At 42.4% G+C, this 15,355-nt stretch overlaps 8 protein-coding genes across 8 annotated transcripts; 4 read left to right on the top strand and 4 right to left on the bottom strand.

Moving 5' to 3' along the window:
• Nucleotides 1-111: 111 nt before the first annotated feature.
• FA14DRAFT_138920 (NAD(P)-binding protein) lies at nucleotides 112-1,297 on the top strand (the record flags this gene model as incomplete). The annotated part of the gene is made up of 3 exons (XM_025497069.1): nucleotides 112-795; nucleotides 876-995; nucleotides 1,017-1,297. 3 exons carry the CDS (start codon nucleotides 112-114, stop codon nucleotides 1,065-1,067), a joined length of 855 nt encoding a protein of 284 aa, XP_025352523.1. The 3' UTR covers nucleotides 1,068-1,297.
• Nucleotides 1,298-2,851: 1,554 nt separating this feature from the next.
• On the top strand, nucleotides 2,852-3,862 carry FA14DRAFT_110010 (uncharacterized protein; the record flags this gene model as incomplete). Its single annotated transcript, XM_025495902.1, has 2 exons — nucleotides 2,852-3,590; nucleotides 3,666-3,862. Coding segments are annotated over 2 exons (936 nt in total), but the record flags the coding sequence as incomplete, so codon positions are not given.
• Nucleotides 3,863-4,179: 317 nt separating this feature from the next.
• On the bottom strand, nucleotides 4,180-4,988 carry FA14DRAFT_162423 (uncharacterized protein; the record flags this gene model as incomplete). The annotated part of the gene is made up of 2 exons (XM_025499599.1): nucleotides 4,932-4,988; nucleotides 4,180-4,871 (listed from the first exon to the last, which is right to left on the bottom strand). Coding segments are annotated over exons 1-2 (377 nt in total), but the record flags the coding sequence as incomplete, so codon positions are not given.
• A 665-nt stretch (nucleotides 4,989-5,653) lies between these two features.
• Nucleotides 5,654-7,060, top strand: FA14DRAFT_175059 (RTA1-domain-containing protein). The gene has a single exon (XM_025500573.1). It carries the CDS (start codon nucleotides 5,903-5,905, stop codon nucleotides 6,914-6,916), a length of 1,014 nt encoding a protein of 337 aa, XP_025352526.1. The 5' UTR covers nucleotides 5,654-5,902; the 3' UTR covers nucleotides 6,917-7,060.
• A 150-nt stretch (nucleotides 7,061-7,210) lies between these two features.
• FA14DRAFT_127028 (PLP-dependent transferase) lies at nucleotides 7,211-9,307 on the bottom strand (the record flags this gene model as incomplete). The annotated part of the gene is made up of 1 exon (XM_025496773.1): nucleotides 7,211-9,307. The coding sequence occupies one exon, from the start codon at nucleotides 9,305-9,307 to the stop codon at nucleotides 7,211-7,213; it is 2,097 nt and encodes a 698-aa protein (XP_025352527.1).
• Nucleotides 9,308-11,122: 1,815 nt separating this feature from the next.
• Nucleotides 11,123-12,138, top strand: FA14DRAFT_162425 (putative ubiquitin-conjugating enzyme E2). Its single transcript, XM_025499600.1, has 6 exons — nucleotides 11,123-11,201; nucleotides 11,273-11,387; nucleotides 11,456-11,551; nucleotides 11,622-11,657; nucleotides 11,726-11,852; nucleotides 11,916-12,138. Exons 1-6 carry the CDS (start codon nucleotides 11,175-11,177, stop codon nucleotides 11,959-11,961), a joined length of 447 nt encoding a protein of 148 aa, XP_025352528.1. The 5' UTR covers nucleotides 11,123-11,174; the 3' UTR covers nucleotides 11,962-12,138.
• A 69-nt stretch (nucleotides 12,139-12,207) lies between these two features.
• FA14DRAFT_162426 (uncharacterized protein) lies at nucleotides 12,208-13,541 on the bottom strand. The gene has a single exon (XM_025499601.1). The coding sequence runs from the start codon at nucleotides 13,481-13,483 to the stop codon at nucleotides 12,314-12,316; it is 1,170 nt and encodes a 389-aa protein (XP_025352529.1). The 5' UTR covers nucleotides 13,484-13,541; the 3' UTR covers nucleotides 12,208-12,313.
• A 685-nt stretch (nucleotides 13,542-14,226) lies between these two features.
• On the bottom strand, nucleotides 14,227-15,108 carry FA14DRAFT_126588 (uncharacterized protein; the record flags this gene model as incomplete). Its single annotated transcript, XM_025496756.1, has 2 exons — nucleotides 14,227-14,465; nucleotides 14,562-15,108. Coding segments are annotated over 2 exons (786 nt in total), but the record flags the coding sequence as incomplete, so codon positions are not given.
• Between the last annotated feature and the right edge of the window lie 247 nt (nucleotides 15,109-15,355).

A 15,355-nucleotide genomic window follows, 5' to 3' on the forward strand; every position in this document is an offset into this window, starting at 1 on the left:
CTCCACCCCCGCTCTGTACGCGTCAAACTGGTAAACCGGCTCGGGAAAAAGAAGAAAGACCGAGAACAACTCCTCCTCTTCCTCACCACCACCACCAACCACATTACAAGAATGAAGGTAGCAGATCACGTTTGGTATATCACAGGAGGTGCATCAGGTTTAGGAGAAGCAACAGCACGTCAAATACACAAATTAGGTGGATATGTTGCAATCTTTGATATTAATGAAGAAGCTGCAGAACAATTAGCAAAAGATTTGGGAGGCGAACGATCAACGTTTGCAAGAGTTGACGTTGTAAGTGAAGAAGATGTTCAAGAAGCAATTGCTAAATGTGATAAACAATGGCCAAAAGTCAAGGTTGGAGGTGTGGTAAATTGCGGTGGTGTCGGAATGGCTGGTAAGACAATTAACGGAGATGGAGAACCGTTTGATCTGGATACATTCAGAACAGTTGTCGAAATCAATTTGATCGGAACATTTAACGTTTGCAGATTAGTTGCCGCAAGATTGGTAAGAGATGTTCAAAAGCCAATCAAAAAAGCAGATGAACAAGCAAGCGATCTTGGAGTTTTAATAAACACAGCCAGCGTTGCAGCATTTGAAGGTCAAACAGGTCAAGTTTCTTATTCTGCCGGTAAAGGTGGCGTTGTTGGAATGACATTACCAATGGCAAGAGATTTGGCTTGGTTTGGAATTCGCACAATGACTTTAGCCCCTGCTCTTTTTTCAACGCCAATGGCAGATAAAATGTCTGAAAAAGCCAAAAAAGCTCTTGGGCGTCAATTAGAATTTCCAGTGAGTGTTTGTGTGTGTGTGTGCTTTGGCATCAAGGTCAGCATGCTAAGTGTTCTTTTCCCCCTTCCTAACACAATCAGGCTCGATTCGGTTTGCCGGAAGAGTTTGCGTTGGCGGTTGTTTCGGTGATTGAAAATCCGATGTTGGTGAGTATGCTTTTGTGTGCGGGAGTCAATAAAGTGATCAGCAAACTGACGATGGTTTCTTACACCCTTCTTTAGAATGGCTCAACTATCCGCTTAGACGGTGCATCACGAATGGGTAAATTGTAATCGTTCGCAGATGGAATCAATCATATTCAGATCGTTTGAACTCGATCACATCGCCATGTACCACAATAAACAGCATTTTTACACAGCTCGGCGTGAGAATGCTGTGAAGAAGGATCACTTTGGCGCTGCTTGGGCGGGCGTATTTGTGTATGAATATTGCGTGTGCCAACAAAAGAACGCCTATGAAAGGGAGTGCCAGAAGAAAATATATAAAGAGAGATTTTCACAACGATCAGATTGAGAGAATTGTTTGTTTGTTCGTTTCTTTTCGAAATTCTTCTGCTTCCCAAACAACAACGAACTTGAGATCGTCAGTGACGATTATCCGTTCGATTTCATCAAACGACAAATTCAATACTTAGCGATTGAATTGTTTATCCTACTTCTTCTTCGGGGCAGGTCCCTTCATCTTTCAATTCAACGACAACTTATCGTATCGTACACTTTTGATGTACCTGAGCTATTCTCATTAGCTCCTTCATATCAACAACCAAAGGTGAGTATTGCAGCATTCCAACTGGGGGGGAGGGGGTGATAGAGATGAAAATGAATGCCCTAAAAGGAGGAAAAGGGCAGGAGAAGGGGGGAGGGGTGTTTAAATGCACAATGATCAATTTACGCTTATGCATGTCAAACGTATCATCAAACGCGTAGGAGAACTCCAGCTGCTTTGACGCCCATACAAATGCTGCTAGTTATGCAATCTTTTTCATTAGCTGCATAAAGAATCGTTCTCGTTTAGGCAGCTATCATCATTGCAAAGCTGTTAACGAGAATGGTGATCTTGGGAATGATCTTAGAAGAAGAATGCTGACTGATGTTTAATGATCCTCCCTATTCAACTTCAGAAACAGCGAAAGCCATTCAGCAAAAGGCACTTCAAACAGCCCTGTCTGTTCTGCAAGCCAGAGAAAGAGGAGAGAAAGTTAATTTTCAGCCCAGTTCCCTTTTCGCGTTTGAAGGATTCAGCCCGTAGGTAAACTGGGGGAGTTTTTGTTGCAACGAAAGTCTTTCTCTTTAGCGGCGGCAAAAGTGCAACCAATCGAAAAAGAACAAACGCTAAAAAAGCACACGCATTTTTTATTCAATTTCGATTCAGGAGCACAATTGAACTATTGGATCGCCCTTTTCCCGTTTTGCTTTGCTCAAGACGCGTTTACAATAAAAATTAAATCATTTCGGGGGCAGCGCATCCGAGCAAAAGGCCCAAAGCAGCAAGCAATTAAAAACAGAAAGGGGAATAAAGACACTCACACGCACACGGCAGCCAAGAAACAGCCGAAAGTGAAGAAAAAGTACACAGCCACTACGCCTGCATTGTAGAAAGAGCAGCATCAATCAATCAATCTTGCTCCTCCATCAAATTGTCAAACTTTACCATCACCTCAACAAATTCGGATAGCGATAGTGAGGTTTCGCTTTCCACACTTCAATCAGATCAAGGAAAAAGCGTAGAAGAGGGTACTTTCAACACCAAACGTTCTTGTTCAAATTTCGCATCTTTTTTTGACGTTTTGACATTTGCTTGTACTTATTTTTGTGCAGCTTTTGTCGTCGTTTGTTGTTCAACTCACGATTGTGTTTCTCAATTCAAACGAAATCCACTTTGTTTGATCAACTTCTCCAAGCAAAAACAAAAACAAGAATCATCTGCTAAACTCACAGCAAACACTTGTGAAAAAGCAATCTCTTGTTCTACCACTCGCACAAAGCGTATCAAACAACAAAAACACGTTCGCATTCAATCTCCAACATCTTCCAAACTGTTTACCGAAAAGATGGCTCGTAAAGGAGGCGCAGGCCTCGATATAAGTTTGCTATTGAGCAATTTAGTTTTATTGATTTGTTTGGGTTTAGCTGGAATAGGTTGGGTGGTTGCTTTTATCGGACAAATTGTTGCAGAAGCCGATTATGGTCATCAAGGCGTCGTTTGGTTTTCGATTTTCTTGGAACTATTTTTGATCATCGGTATCGCTGCCGTAATCGCAACTGATAGCGTCGCTTTGGCAAGACTACAACTTTCAACCTTTTTGGCAGTCGCTCTTGTATTCTCAGTCATCGGTATCGATAAAGGTATTTACGCTCACAGCGGAGGCTTAAATGCAATGGCTGCCGGATGGTTCATCTTGACAATTGTAAACATTGTCTGGCTATTATTCTTCACTTCAGAAGAAGACAGTGCCATTTATGGACTTTTGACCACATTCGGAAACGGACAATTGGGCGGACCAGGTGGAAGAGGAACAAGATCTGGACCCATCACTCGTGTTAACAATGTGAATGGATCTGGAGGCTACGGAGGATCTTACTCTGGAGGCATGCAAGGCGTTGGAAACGGATATCAACCCACATACGGTAACGCACCGTCAGCCGCTGATATCACCCAAGCAGGAATCGGAATGCCGAAGAGTCAAACGGCATTGAACGGTGCAGGAAGCATAAGAAGTGGAACGGGTGGCGCAGGCGGCGTGACTATGGGATCACTTGCGGGACCCAAATCTGACATTAGCCATGGAGGAGATGGTGCGATTGGCGGCGGTGGTGGTGCAGTTGGAAGTCCGGCCAGCAAATTGAACGGAAGCGATAGCATTCCCGGAGGAGAACCAATGCCAGGATACGGATACCGTGCTCGTGCATTGTATGCATACACTGCCAATGCAGATGATCCAACCGAAATTTCATTCTCAAAAGGTGAAATTTTGGACATCGTTGATAATAGTGGAAAGTGGTGGCAGGCAAGAAAGTCAAATGGAGAGACTGGAATCGTGCCAAGCAATTACATGCAAGTTTTGTAAGAAGCCTTTTCTCGTGCACACATTTTTGTTCATCTTTTTCGACATTCTGATGGATCAATCATCGTCTTTTTTCTTTCTGTTTCTCATCATCACTGTACACAAATGATCGACGTCATGCGATTTCGTCTGCGTCTCTCTCCTGCTCTTTCTTTCTTTCGTTGCTCGATGCTTTACCTACGTTCATTTTCTTGATGCCCTGGTGTGCCTTCAAACTGTTTTAACGTTGCCTTCTTTTTTTTTATGAAGGAAAGTTCATACCATTTCTTTCACGCTTTTCATAAATCTACTCTCGTTTTGCTCTTTTACACAAAAAATCTCATTCTCAAATACCTTACCAGTTTTTATATTTCCCATATTTTGCTGTAATTCAACATCAATCAAAACTGGCGTACATGAAAACAACCGAATTGTGTGAATTGAGATTGGCATACGATGATATGATACAGCTGAGGGAAAGTGAGTAAGCGAAGTGCAAGAAGCAGTAAGCAGATCAAGGTTGAGAAAGTGAAGGCAATTTTGACCATTGCACACGAGCAAAGAGTCCAGCAAGGATTGCAATAAGCGATACAATGACAGCAATATGATGAGTTCTATTTGCGTTCATTTGTGACCAAGAAGTATGAGCGGCACCCAAATAAAGAACGAAAGCAAAAGTAGGTAGCAGGAAATACCCTGAAATTCTATGCCATTTCCAGAGGTTTTTTGCACGTTGCATTCCCCCGACTGCCTTGCCGTCAAACGCAGTGAATGCGATCCCGGCCGCAACTTGTATCCATGTCCATGCGACTACTGCTGTTCCGAGTATACCGTGCCAACTGATGAAATGTTCTGAACCTGGTTGATCGTGCAAATACCACATGATCGATGCACCCGCAGTGAACAACGGAAGTACCAAAGCTAAATTGAATAGCCGGTGAACGGAAAAGGCTTTTTGTTTTTCGTTGGGTCGAGATTTTGTCGTGGGTTGAAGTGTCAAGATGGATTGCAAGAGCAGCAAGAATGCAAGTGACTATTAAGTGTGAAGCGGGAGTCAGTACAGTGAGAGTCATGGTAGAAGCGATGTACGCACCTGTATCATTGGATGATAGCCAAAAAGAGGCAGTGGCTTTAATGGCATAGAGGCCAGTACCAGACCCCAGATCAAAGCCAAGAAAGCGATTCCAAAGCCCTGTTCGATGTGAATAGAAAGGAGTGAGCTTCTCGGCAACTGACTTACAGTACAATGCTATAACATACCTGAACAGTTAAAGCTGATAAACCTGTCATTGCATTCTTTCGATAAACAGTACTTTGTCTTTCATCGATGTCTAGTGAACGTTCACCTTCTTGTTCTGCCAACAGTGGCTGTTGTTGTTCTTCCCTCTGACCACTCATTTCATTTGATGTATTGATGGTGGTCAATTTGTACATTTGAAGTGTTTTGATTTTCCCACTTTGAATGAATACGTAATCTGATTACAATTCTTTGCTTGAATGCTCTCTTTCTCATTGGGTGGAGAAAAGCAGCAATCGCGTAAAGCGTGGGTAAGAAAAGCAGAGCGACTTTAGTGCCCGCTCCTCTTTCGGACGTAAGATCTGTCCCAGGGCCCAAGCTATCTACTAATTGTGAATTGGCATATAGCATTGTGTACTCTTTCAATTTGAATTCCATGGATCTCTATATGATATATTCCCGATATCCCATTATTGAACACCGAAAAGCGTAGGTACGGCGTATACAATTGAATTGTATAATTCTCCGCGCGAATAAACCCGTTTGCAGATTTGCTTACACACATGCATTAACTCTCACCCTGCCCTGCCCTGCGCCTGTTGTAAGGAACGCCTGAGAAAGTTTCTCGATTTAATTTCCGTGGACCTGAAAGCGGAGAGGGAATGAGGCCATACCGTGTACATGTAACATATGGTGATTGCATCATACATCCAATCAAAGTGGATTCGAGATGCTAAGCAGATACAACATTCCCATCTTCCTTTTCTCTACCATCACATATTCACCGTCACTTGTTCAACTTTCTGTGTGTGACGAGATAGCAAAAGATGATCGGGTCAAGATTGTCAACCTCCACAGTGGTGTTAGTGGCGCTCACTGCTCCAACTCTAGTAAAAGCAGTTGAACTTCAGCCTGATTCATATCTTGATTACGTTCCAAATCTGGCTGGAAATGCAATCTTCGGTGTTCTCTATTCAGTCTTGTGTCTGGTTTTATTTTATCATACTCTCTTTCTTCAACGTAAACCACAAAAATGGGCTCTCACACTCCCAATCGGAACATTTTTTGCCGCTTTAGGTTATTGGTTAAGAATACCAATGCGTACAAGTCAACATAATGAATCGCTGTATACGGTGATGTATTTGTTCGTTGTGCTCTCACCGGCTGCATTTTTGGCTTTCAATTATATCGCTTTTGGAAGGTTAACGGCCGCTTTGGAAGGTGAAAGACCATCAAATGTTAAACGGAAATCACAATACCTTTTCATTCCACCAAGATGGGTTAAGATCATTTTTGTCACTTCGGACGTTTGTACCTTTTGCGTTCAAGCCGCAGGTGGTGGAATGCAAACAAGTAATGATTACCAAACGGCAAATACAGGAAATAATGTCTTTTTGGCTGGTGTTTCGGCTCAAGGTGCATCCTACCTACTCTTTACTGCGCTGATTTTGGTGGCACATTATCGTCTCATCTTTAAACGTCCAGATGGACATCGATTCAACATCTTCAATTTCAGCGAACCAACTGTGATCATGTTGGATTTGTTGTATATCTCAAGTATTGGAATTTTGGTTAGAAGCGTTTATCGTATTATTGAAATGGCTCAAGGATACGGTGGATATTTGTATACACATGAAATTTTCACTTTCACACTTGATGCTTTACCATTGGTGATCGCAATTGGCGTTTGGGCGCTGTATTGGCCAGGATTGTTGATCAGAAAAGTTCGTGAAGAAGCCGCTGCCCCTAGTCAAGATTTGGAACAAGGCACAAATGACGCTTCCAATAGCCCAACTGAAAGTCCAAGTCCTACCGCAGAGAAAAGTGAGACAGCAAATTAACCTGGATCAACTCTTTTGATGGACAATTTGATCATGTAATACCTACACATCTTGTACATTATCATCTCTTAACATAGAATAGCATAATTTCAGACTTTTTTTTTTCCTTACTTAATTAATTGCACAATGATGAGATTCAAATCCAAAATATGAAAAGTTTGCGATAATAATGATTATGAAAAAAATCTGTATGATAAAGAAAACCATCTATTGATAAGAGAGTTTGATGTGGAAAATACACGAGGGAAACCGCTACTGTCCTGGGTATTAGGTGGGAGGTGATACCCTCTTGCTTTACATCTTTGCTGGTAAAGGCGTATGTCCATCCCATGAGACCAAATCCAAAGGTCTTGCTAAAACTTCATCAATTGTCCATCTACCACCCGCTCCGCCTGAGCCGTACTTCATACTCAAAACCGATCCAACTTCATCGGAAGCACGCAAGACGGCTTGCATATCGTCCACATTATGTGCCGCACTAACACAGAAACGCACTCTACTCGAAATCAAAGGTGTCGCCGGGTATGCAACCACGACCACGACGATTGGCGGTCTAAGCGGTCTGTCTGCTTTTGCGCTTGCGGTAGGATCATGAAGATATCTAGTTTCTTCTTCACGTTGACGTTGATATTCTTCTTCATTTTCTTCCGATGCAAAACGTTGAGAAGGCGGTAAAGCTTTTGATCGATCTAACATCATTCGTGAAAATAATGCCATCTTACCAGGATGGAAGATTAACAAAGGCACGATCGGACTATCACGATGTCCATAAACGATAAATCCAAGTTTACGTAAACCTGAACTCAAATACCGTGCATTGAAGGCCAATCTGCGTAGACGTTCTTTTCCTTCACTGCCATCTAACATACGAGGCGGTAGATCGAACCAAGGAGGCAAAAGAGCATGTTCTTGTACATTGCGTCCAACACCCATAATACCAGCCATACTGGCAATAATTTGCGTCAAAATTGGGGGAGCCAAAGTTTCACCATAAACGTTGGCATGGTTCGTTAGACGGATACGGTCAATGAGTGCCTTTGGACCACAGATATATCCACCAGCTGCACCAAATGATTTTGTAAATGTGCCCATCAAGATATCAACCGATTTAGGGTCAATACCATAGTAATCACAAACACCTCGACCACGTGGACCAAGAGCACCAATAGAATGAGCTTCATCGACATAGAGATAGAACTTGTACTTCTTCTTCAATTCCATCAATTTGGGTAGATTGACCAAAGTACCTTCCATACTGTACAATCCTTCAACCAGCAAAACGATCTTTTTCCATGGTCTATGCGTGCGTGGCATACCTTGACTGATACTTTCACGTAGAAGCTTCTCTAGCTCACGCATATCGTTATGACGGTATTGACGAATATGAGCGCCACTCAAACGGGCACCAAAACGGATAGAAGCATGATTTAGCTCATCAGAAATCAGCAATGTACCGGGACCAGCGATGACTGGAATTGTGGTGCTATTTGTTGCAAAACCCATAGAAACAACAATCGCATCTTCCTGTCCAACAAAACGTGCAACCATCTTTTCGGTTTGTGATTGCAAATCAAGCGAACCAGCGCCCAATCTTGAACCGAAAGAGCTGGTACCGTACATCTTCAAACATTCCAATACTGCGTCCGCACATCCACCATGCGATTGGGCGTATCCCAAATAATTGTATGCACTGATGTTCAAAGTGCGTGTCTTTCCACCTGTGTACGTGAAGGATTGGTAGAAATCATCGGTTGTACGATCAAGTGTCATGACTGTACGACCACAAACACCGGTAACGGGTCTCGAGAAACAATCGTCCAATCTTGCTTTGAGTCGTCTCGTGTAGAAACTGTCAAAATCGGAGTTAAGGGCTGCATAACCATTCGATTCGACCAAGTGGCGATACGATTTAGGGAACAAGCGTTTGCCGACAAAATCACGACAGTGACCAATCACGATCAGGATCAAGTAAGACACATACGTTGTTAATAGAATAACATAGCTTGGCTCTTCCTCAATTGGATCGGGTAGAGGTGCTCCTGGTGGATGTTGTGAGGTGTATCGGTAGTTCTGATTAGCACAGAAAGCAAATTCACTGTGAACCAGTTGCGTGCCGTCGGCAGAGCTGTCGAATGAGGTGGGCGGATGTCCGGTTGTTCCATTGGCAATATGCTTAGTACCATTGGAAGTAGCCAGAGCTCTTTGTGCTTTTAGCTTTTCGTCCATGATAGCATGCATCAACCTTCTTTGGTGTTGATCTTGCACGGATTCCAAACTTTCAACAGAGGCGGAAGTAGATCCTGTAGTCAGACTTGGAGCTTGACCTTCGGATGCATCGGGTGAGCTACCTGCACTGCTACTGTCACCTCTTGATCTTCCCCATGCTTTCATTTCCGCTTCAGAAATTGTGTTGGAATAAGGTGTTGTGTTTGGGTTGAGAGTAGCGGCTGCCATATTGTATTCCTTTTCAAACTGTTGATAATTTTGAGGAGGTGAAACGCTTACGATTGGTTGTGATTTATGATTTGCGTAATCGCCACCGCTGATGACACGGATTGGTTTGTGTGTTGGAGTGGTTGTCGCACTGGAGGCGTCGGAAGTGGTTCGCTTGTGTGGTAAAGTCTGACCAGGCATGGCGTGTTTGGATATTCGAAACAGTTGATGGGAAAGAAGGTAAACGTAACACGATGCTGTGTTTGTTCAACAATCTTTCTATGAGAAGAAGTCCCGAAATGTCAAGACTTTTCCCCTAATCGGATCTCCTGTCTTTGGTGATAAGTTGTCAAGGCCTTATGCTCGACAGCTATTTCGTTTTAGGAGGTGAAATGAAGGAACCAATACCAGATGATCCTTACTTTGTTTGATTGGGTATGATGTTGTCGAGAAAGACAGTGCTTTTATATGCTGCTCGAGTTGTGTTGTTGATTTCTCTTTCACCGGCGCAAGAAGGCGTTTGTTGGCTTAAGTTGAATAGAAGGCAGTGTTTGAGATGCCTGTTCCGCTTTGATAAGAAGTGAACCCCAATTGCAATGATTGACAGGCAATGGAGGTCTTCCTTATAGATTGACCATATACCCCAGATAGGGTCAAATGATTTTACCGTTCTTTGTTTCTTTTTGAATGATGGTATAGAATAATGGAAAGGGAACATCCGTCAAATCATCCTAACCAACCAACCAACTAACAAAACCGCGGACGGCATTTTTCTACCGACCCTGGTGAAAGAATAGTGTGGCGTAGTGCAGTGAATCGTAGCCTTTGAGTGAGTGAAGATTTTGTGCAAATGAGCGGTGTATAAAAGCAGGATAAATAATCTACAAAACACTGACTTTGTACACGCTTAAGCCGTTACAGCCCACGCGATCTTTGCTTACTCAAAAAAACTGATTCGTTCTCTCTTCTTTCCGCAATAAAACAGTCAATAGGAGACAAAAAACTTTCTTTTTGGGTTCACGCGTTCCGGCCAACAAAAACGCATCTGTACAAACACGCTCCCTTAAGTGCGCTGCGAACGCGTTTGGAATGTAAGCGTGTATGTATAAGAAAAGTCTTCTATTATGCAGATAAATCCGCTTAACTACTCTAAGTATAAGACCGCGGGGATGTCATTTGAGAGAAAGGTGAGCCGCCGTCAGTGCTTGATTGCGGGTGAATGTTTGTGGTCTTGCATACGCTATTCCTACATCCCGCTATCTTCGTTTAGGGAGAAGGGAGCTCAATTCAATCCAATTTAAATGCCCGAGCAAACATCATGAGCTATGAGTAGAGGCTTAGAAGAGGGGAAGACGGATGAAAGAGGATGAAGTATCTAACAGATTACGCTCGACAAGACCGGGTACTTTTCATTGTTGGACACTCATTGTTTAGTTGACAGCCATGTACAGATGTCATGTGTCAATCAAATTCACATATATCCAATCACACATATCTGCTTGAAGAGTAGGAATAGAATATAGTCTTTTGCAACATATTCAGATAGGGCCACTGATCTTGATTGCACATGCTTCACTCTCTTCTAGAGGTGCGGGGGGTTGTTTCCCTCAAAGTCAAATGAAGCCAAACGCCTTGACGCACAGGCCTACGCGAAGTTTTCAGGGCGTAGTGAATGGACTGATATACGCATGAACGCATACAATGCCTGGCAAGCACTGTTTCACTCTCCACTCGATACCATCAAGCTATTTGTTCTCTAACATCATCTTTTGCATTTCACATATCTCATCAATATTGCAATTCGAAACACAGTCAGTCGTACATCATGGCGCTCCCAAAGCGTATCATCAAGGTAAGACCATGCTCGGATACTTTTGAAGGATTATTTGAATGCTAATGCTAATCATCCCCCTTCACAATCAGGAAACTGAACGTCTGGTAGCCGATCCAGCTCCAGGAATCGTAGCAACACCACATGAGGACAATTTGAGATATTTTGATGTGGTAATCTCTGGTCCATCACAAAGTCCATTCGAAGGTGAGACAATGACTACATTTCGATCGATCACATGATTGGCAAATCTGACTCCATTCCTTTCTTTACAGGTGGTTCCTTCAAACTAGAACTTTTCTTACCGGAAGAATATCCAATGGCACCACCAAAAGTTCGCTTTTTGACAAAGATCTATCACCCAAATATAGGTGGGTACCAGGCATCCAGCTGTTTGCACATCACACATGTTGACATTCTGCCCTCTTTTGCTCGTCTCAGATAAACTTGGACGGATCTGTTTGGATATCTTGAAGGGTGAGTATGATCTCTATTTAAGCAATATTGGCTTTAATGCTAATCACATCTACCGTTCTTCATCCCAGACAAATGGTCGCCAGCTCTACAAATTCGTACGGTCTTGTTGTCGATTCAGGCACTACTTTCAGCACCCAACCCAGATGATCCGCTGGCAAACGATGTAGCAGAGCATTACAAAACAGACGAGAAAGGGTGAGTAAGAGTGATGGATCAGTCAAAGGTATAAAATGCTGACCTCTCCATTCACCTTGACAGCGCCATCGAAACTAGCCGTCAATGGACAGCACAGTATGCAAAATAAGCGAAAGAAATTGGAGTTAGCTTTTACGCATATTCAATGTATGTATATATATATGAAGGGCATCTCGATTGTCGTTGTTAGTTCTATGATTTCAATAGATCATCGTTCACCTGTTCGACAGTATAATGTTCGCCAGCAGATACACTCACTTGAAGGGAATGATCTTGTTGACTTGCGGATACTTGTGGAGAGCTTCAGACTGACCACTAGATTTCTCAATGGATTACTACTAACTCACGCATCAGCACAATCATCTTAGATTCCATTAGCAAAATGCAGGGCAAGCGTGTGATGGGAGTACAAAGGGGCAGTAACAAAGAGCAGGTTAGCTATTATGAGGATGATAATTCGATTAATCTTCTTTAGCAGTTGCGCCAAAACGAACTTTTTCCGCCAAGATTTCACGTCTTTGAAAGTAACGAGAGATTGCCCAACCTGGACCAAGTAAGGCCACGATTGGTAAACCCAGCACAGCATCTTCCAAGAACAAACGACGAGAATGAATTCTTTCTCCTCCTTGTTTAACTTTTGCACCATCAACGATTGCGTCAATTTGAACGATTGCGTATGTTGCACTTAATACTCCGATCAAATCCCAAAATAAAAGGTAAGGACCGTCTGATTTGAAATCGAGGTCGTGAATGATTGCATGGAATAATGGTTTTCCGCCCCAGTATAATCCTAACCAATAGATTGGGATAACCATGAACGATAATAATTGATAATTTGATGCTGCCAAAAGTCTTGGTGATTCACGTGCAGAGGCAGATCCAGCTGTTGAGACAACAGTTTTTGATCTTGGCACAAAGAGCAAAGGAACCAGTACAATTGGGAAAAATTGGAATAAAATATTTGCATGTGTGAATGCGATTGTACCGGGAGGTGTGAATGTTGTCAAAAAGATGATCAAAAGAGCAGCAATATTGCAAATCGATCCAAGAACGATCTTCCATGCATTTGGGGTTGGTAATGGATGTACAAGCGAAGATGCTTCTTGCCATCTTGTATATGCGTATGCCGGTACGAGAACAATAGACGATGCAGCAGCAACGAGGATAAGTTGACCCAAAGAAAGGACAAAGATCAAAAAGCCAGGAGAGATGAGAGGATGACGACCATCTTTGAGGGATTCAGTTGTGAAGAACAAAACAACAGGTCCAAGCACACTTGTGATCAAAAGTAAAATTGATTGACCAAGCTTTTCACCAATGGCATCTTTGAAAAAGTTTACCAATACCAAAAGAAAACGCCAAGCTTCTCCGCCATATTGATCAAAGATGGTTGTGCCAGGCCATGATTTCGGTAAGCCTAGCTCAGAACGTAGCTTTGCAACATTTGCAGTCATTAAATATTCTGCATTTTTGTAACGTGGAAAATGTAATGTACGACTATGAACGAAAATGCCTACTGAGATTGACAACAAGCTTATCAAGATTAATGATGTTGCTCTTGGTTTGGCAGCAGGTGTGTTTGATTTGATTGTGCTCTTGGCAACACTCGTGTTTGACTTTTTTGGAGCCATTTTGATGGATGATGGACGGTTGTAAAAGATGAAGTCAATCTTCTAAACAGCCCGTGCATTCAAAAAGTACAACATTTGAAAGCAACAATTGAAGTGAATAATAAAATAGCGCGAGTTTTAAAAATTAGAGTCGGGCTAAAATTTAGTCTTTCTTACCCGGACTTGGCTTTACCTTGACTTTTGGCAACCGATTAAGAAATTGACATGCAATTAACACCGAAGCGAGGAAGAAATACCATGACAGCTGCTCATTCATCGCCGAGGTTTAAACATACTGTCTCAATATCTGCACTAAGGTTGCAATCAAAGCTCCCAATGGACAACATCTTCAGTCTCGAAAAGCGGCTTTGACTGCTCCGAACTGCGTATCTGTACAAGATGATTGTAATGAAAGATGACATTCATCCCCCTAAAGATGAACCGGCCGAGAGTTCAGACATAAGATGGTAGGAGCCGTGGGTATCCATCACGTCTTTGAACAGACTCATCTTTCTTTGATAGGGGGACGGAACCGAGAAAAAGGGAAGTTTACCGCGGGGAAAAAGCCGTTAAGAGAAAAAGAACTTAATATGATGTCAATTTGGCCGGTTGAAATTGGGTATGCTAATTTGAATTAAAAAGAGATAAGTTTTGGATATATGTTGTACATACAGATGATTAAAGGAAAAGAGAAAGTGAGATATGAAACGCAATCAAGACAAAGAATCACGACTGTATGTCAATGATGTCATGCTCCGATTCATTCATAGCATTGCCCTTTTGTTCTTTTGTGGTTTTGGAGTGAACAAACCTAAAAGACCTGCAACGCCAAACAAAAACACAAACGCACTTGCACTGCCAAACGTTGCACCTGTCCAACCCAAAACACTTACGTTGTTCTCTTTCCATGCTTGTGCACGTCTTTGATATTTTTCCAACGTTTGCATGAGGAGTGTTGTATGTTCTTTTGAAACGCCTAATCGACCAGCCAGAGCATCTCCGTCTGGTAATCTGAGAGTTTTCATCAAAGAAGAAAGATCAACATCAAAATTTAATCCCCCTCCTTTTTGTAATTTTGAACTTGCACCTTTGTTTAAACCAAACGAACGTGCAGCATCGGATAACATTAATTGTACACCTGCAGTTGCTTTTTGTAAATTTCCACCTGCTTGATCGGCCGCTTCCAGCAATCTTTGTGAGAATGCAGGAGAAGGTGGTAAAGGTGCAACGATTGGGCTAAGAGCAAAGAATAGCGCCACATAACCTGCAACGATACAAACAGTCAGAGCTGGAATGGCTGTTTTTAAATTTGAATCTTTTTGCCATTGTAAATAATCAACTTGTTGTCCACGAGCAGGCAATAAAATCACATAAGCAAATATCAAAATTGTTGAAACATATAATGCGATCGATAGAAGCGCAACCGATCTTGTATATTGTGAACCTTGAAGAGCATCTTGAATATGTAGGTGAACTTGCCAATACCAAACACCAAATCCTCCAATCAGAACGTACTTTGCCTGTTTGCGTAAGTTTACATAGGGTGATGCTGGACCTTCATCAGATTGTTCGCTCACTTGAACGGCCGCATTGGACCCAGACGAAGATGTGTTTGTGACCATTGATGGACTATATACTATTCTCGGATGGAGGTAATTGCGTTGAAATGTGGAGAATGTCGTCTTGCAACCTGCTTACACGATAAGAGTGAGCCTATCTGCAGTTGCCCTTTTTGTTTCGTATTATTTGCCGAATTCAGCTCTGTACGGCTGTGGTGATGGTGGAGGAAAAGGATGTACTCCAATAAAGATGCATGTCGATCACACTCAAACCCCAAGTTAAAAATACTTCAACCACGTTCGGACGGAAAATAAGTGCTTCTTTGCATAAAAT

The sequence above is a fragment of the Meira miltonrushii genome, assembly GCF_003144205.1.
Source record: "Meira miltonrushii strain MCA 3882 unplaced genomic scaffold FA14scaffold_5, whole genome shotgun sequence".
Taxonomy (NCBI): Eukaryota; Fungi; Basidiomycota; class Exobasidiomycetes; order Exobasidiales; family Brachybasidiaceae; genus Meira; species Meira miltonrushii.